Source organism: Dama dama, chromosome 32 (assembly GCF_033118175.1).
Source record: "Dama dama isolate Ldn47 chromosome 32, ASM3311817v1, whole genome shotgun sequence".
In the NCBI taxonomy this organism is placed as follows: Eukaryota; Metazoa; Chordata; class Mammalia; order Artiodactyla; family Cervidae; genus Dama; species Dama dama.
Genome location: NC_083712.1, coordinates 9746062 through 9750621, shown reverse-complemented (window position 1 = coordinate 9750621; position 4560 = coordinate 9746062). Strand labels below are relative to the sequence as shown.

The window sequence follows — 4560 nt, the reverse complement described above, 5'->3', positions numbered from 1 at the left end:
TTTATTTGTACAATGAGGTGAATATAGTTAGTAGTTTTGAGGCTCTGGCAATGGAAGACTTCTTTCAAGCACTTTTTCAGAAGCCCAAACCATGAAACCAAATACGGAGGTGTGAACTGTTAGGTAGACTATTAGCAACTAACTGCATGACTCTTTGTCTCCAATTTGGTCTCTATAATGAAGACTGAGTGAGATCTATAGTTCTGCTCATTGCCAGCAAATCGTGATCCGAAGATCATCCAAGCAGATAATAAACAAACACAAACAAAAACAGGATTTGGTAAGGAAGGAGCTGGAACCACAGAAAACCGGATGGACTGTGGACTCAGAAATTTAGACAATACCACTCTAAAGGCAGGAAGTGAAGAGAAACTAAGAGGCCCCTGAGGGGGGTGAAGGAGGAGAGTGAAAAAGCTGGCTTAAAATTCAGCATTCAAAAAATAAGATCATGGCATCTGGTCTCATCACTTCATGGGAAACAGAAGGGGAAACAGTGGAAATAGTGAGAGACTTTATTTTCCTGGGCTCAAAAATCACTGCAGACAGTGACGCAGCCATGAAATTCAAAGACGCTTGGTTCCTTGAAAGAAAAGCTATGCTAAACCTAGATAGTATATTCAAAAGCAGAGACATCATTTTGCCCACAAAGGTCCATCTAGTCAAAACTATGGGTTTTCCAGTAGTTATGTGAGAGTTGGACCATAAAGAAGGCTGAGCGCCAAATAATTGATGCTTTTGAACTGTGGTGCTGGAGGAAACTCTTGAAAGTCCCTTGGACTACAAAGAGATCAAACCAGTCAGTCCTAAAGGAAATCAACCCTGAATATACATCGGAAGGACTGATGCTGAAGCTGAAGTTCCAATACTTTGGACATTTGATACAAAACTCATTGGAAAAGACCCTGAGGCTGGGAAAGATAGAGGAGAGTAGGAGAAGGGGGCAATGGAGGATGAGATGGTTGGATGGCATCACTGACTCAACAGACATGAGTTTGAGCAAAGTCCAGAAGATAGTGAAGGACAGGGAGTGCTGCAGTTCATGGGTCAGACTCGCAAAGAGTATGACATGACTGAGCGACTGAACAACAACAAAGACTGGGGTGGGGCAAATGGAAATTATTCCAAGGGAAGAAGAAGGGAAAGGAAAGTTGAAGAGTTATGGGCGTGAAGTTGGTCATTATTGCTGCAGGGATCCCAGGGCTGGGGGATGAGGAGAATAATGATTATGTGGATGATAATCATCATGATGGTTGATGAAGACGATGATGAATGATGATGATGATTCAAGGATATGTTGGGGGATCTCCCCTGGATTTCTCAGTGTTCCTACAGAGTCTCAGTCTCCTAAGCAGTGGAGGGTTTCATGCTGCAGAGACAGGGAGAGTCTGAATTCAGTGTCTCCAGGAACATGCTTCACATAGCACAAGGATCCACACTGCAGCCATCTGCTTTTGTAACAGCAGAGCCATTGATGCTTATTTCTACCCATTATGACAAAACACTTCTTATTTCCATAAGACCCCCATGGCTACATCCAGGGTGGACACCTGATATAATTCTGAGCAAAACTAAAAAAAACCCCAGAGATCTCCACAGGGATTTGGCATGTCTTCCAGATGTTCAGAAGGGATGGCAATTTGGGTTGTAAACCTGGAAATCTTCAGTCTTTCTCCTGCAGAGGTCACCAAGGGTCCTTCCCATCCAATCTTTGAGGAAACTCCTAGAAGTTGATGAGAACAGCCACCTTTTCCCTTTAACAGCAGAGGAAATGCATGTTCTGGGCCATTTCCTACAGAACAGGTCTGCTGGTTATGCAGGAGTGTTGTTCATACAGCTCCCACCGGGTTGCCTGGGGAGTTCCAGACTCTAGATGTGAGGAGACTGACTTTACAATGTTGGTCTGGCTGTTCCTATAATTATTAAAAGGTTGGTAGAGTGATCTCCATCTTAGAGATGGAGTAAAGAACTTCTAGTAAGTTTACTAGTAAGTAAAGCTTCTGGTAAAGAACTGTTCTAATGCTCACTGGCGAGAAGTCCACACTCAGTTCTCATTAGAAAAAGAGTCCATGGAAACATAATACTCTTAGAAACCTGACCCTTCAGCCCTTAGGGATAGAAAAGAAAACAAAGATACAAGTATGCAGACTTCCTGATCTTGGGGAGGTGGGAAACCAGCCTGTGGCAGCTGTTTTACTTCCTGTCCCTCTTCAGTTCAGTTCAGTTCAGTTCAGTTCAGTCGCTCAGTCGTGTCCGACTCTTTGCAAGCCCATGAATCGCAGCACACCAGGCCTCCCTGTCCATCACCAGCTCCCGGAGTTTACTTAAACTCATGCCCATCGAGTCAGTGACGCCATCCAACCATTTCATCCTCTGTCGTCCCCTTCTTCTCCTGCCCCCTATCCCTCCCAGCATCAGGGTCTTTTCCAAAGAGTCAACTCTTCACATGAGGTGGCCAAAGTATTGGAGTTTCAGCTTCAGCATCTGTCCTTCCAATGAACACCCAGGACTGATCTCCTTTAGGATGGACTGGTTGGACCTCCTTGCAGTCCAAGGAACTCTCAAGAGCCTTCTCCAACACCACAGTTCAAAAGCATCAATTTTTCAGCGCTCAGCTTTCTTCACAGTCCAACTCTCACACCATACATGACCACTGGAAAAACCTATCCCTCTTAGTGACATCATTATCATTATCATTTCATAAGGCCCTGGCACTTCTAAGGTCTTCCTAAAGTCTACTTTCTACTCGTAGGCATGGCCTGAAGAATTCTGGAGAAATGACAGAAAGGAGCCACACAAGCTGGGTCAAGATCCTGAACCTTTGTAAGGAAAACCATTTTAAGGTTGATGCCTTTGAATAGACAAAGCGTTTATTCAATAGTATTTCTAACAGATTTTACTGTTGTGTAGTATTAATTAAGGATGGATAAAATTTTAAAAACTCATCTGAGAACACAGACATGCTTTTGTGCTAGCTATTAATACTAGTATCTTTTCTTATTTACAGATTATCCCCCATCATGTAACTTAAAACATAAGCTGTGTATTGTGAAGGGTGCAGGCACAAAGTTTGGGTAGAGATTACAGGGAAAAATTAAAATAACATTTTTTAAAAAGCCATTATTTTTCATTTGGAATTGTAAATTTGAAATCTTAGACTGAAAGCACCATTTTATTGAAGTTTCATAGAGAAGGAAAATGGCTGCGTCATGCGGTGCTTGATGATTAGAACGTTATTCAGAGTAAAGTGTTAGCTATGTGTTTTTTTTTTTTTTTTAAATGTTAGCTCATATCTTTATTAACCAATATACAATTACTTGTCTTCTGGTTTGTTGAAACAATAGGTCAGACAACATTTGCCACAGTAATGTCTGTCGAAGTGACTGGCCATAAAAACTCCAGCACCACATTCATCTGAGGGACACTCTCGGCGAAGGCGACTGATTTTGCCATTCTCATCCACCTTATAGTATTTCAGAACAGCCAATTTAACCTTCTTTCTCTTATGCTTGTTCTTCTTGGGAGTGGTGTAAGACTTCTTCTTCCTTTTCTTAGCACCACCACGAAGTCTCAACACTAGATGAAGAGTGGACTCCTTTTGAATGTTGTAGTCAGACAAAGTACGTCCATCTTCCAGTTGCTTGCCAGCAAAGATCAGTCTTTGCTGGTCAGGAGGAATTCCTTCCTTATCCTGGATCTTGGCCTTTACATTTTCTATTGTATCCGAGGGTTCGACCTCGAGAGTGATGGTCTTCCCCGTCAGGGTCTTCACGAAAATCTGCATCTTGGCGGCGGTTCCACCTGAGGGTAAGGAAAAGGAGGAGACAGATGAGACCCGGAGATACAGGAGGTGCGATGGCAGGCTACGGTACAGAGCTCGGCCGCAGGCACACACTCTAGCTATGTGTTTACATTACATAACCACAATTTGTCAGAAAAGCATTTTCAATGAACAACACAATTATACTGTGGATGTGGGAATTTATACTTTTTTCTTCCTCAAAAGGTCTTTATTATTCAGGAAAAAAAATGTCATTTCATAATGGACCACCTGGAAATGATGAAAATTTTGTAGCCTCATTTCATACATTTAGTACATTTTTAGTTTTATTAAAGATTGTCAAAACAACAAGTTGATTATGCCCAAAAGCAATTTTAAAAGAGTATTTACTGCAAGTAATAAATACTAAAATAGTTTATTTAGTACAGAGTATTTCAAATTTAAATTTGATACATGCACTCTTGATAATTTGAATTGATTCATATGGTTTATTATACATTATGTTTTATAAAGTCATATGGATAAAATGCAGAGTAAAATATTAACAGAAAAAAATTTTAAAAATTGTTTCTTGCAAGGAAAAATTCTCAGAAAAGCCTTCTTTCTGCTTCAAGAACAAATGAAGAATACAAATGTGGTCTTGGATACAGAGCTGATCATCACTAGCAGAGTTAACTATTCACTTGGATCAGGACCAATGTCAGACTCAGGCATATACAGTGTGACTCCAAACATTCTGTGGAATACATACGAACCACCTTCCTGGCAAGATACAAATCACT

The 4560-nt window shown here is 41.1% G+C and overlaps 1 protein-coding gene across 1 annotated transcript; it reads right to left on the bottom strand.

Annotated features, from left to right (window-relative positions):
- Window positions 1-3277: 3277 nt before the first annotated feature.
- LOC133050626 (ubiquitin-ribosomal protein eS31 fusion protein) lies at window positions 3278-3868 on the bottom strand. Its single transcript, XM_061134912.1, has one exon. The coding sequence runs from the start codon at window positions 3779-3781 to the stop codon at window positions 3311-3313; it is 471 nt and encodes a 156-aa protein (XP_060990895.1). The 5' UTR covers window positions 3782-3868; the 3' UTR covers window positions 3278-3310.
- Between the last annotated feature and the right edge of the window lie 692 nt (window positions 3869-4560).

Coding starts and splice junctions, on each gene's coding strand:
- LOC133050626 (XM_061134912.1), bottom strand. CDS start 3,781: ATGCAGATTTTCGTGAAGACCCTGACGGGGAAGACCATCACTCTCGAG.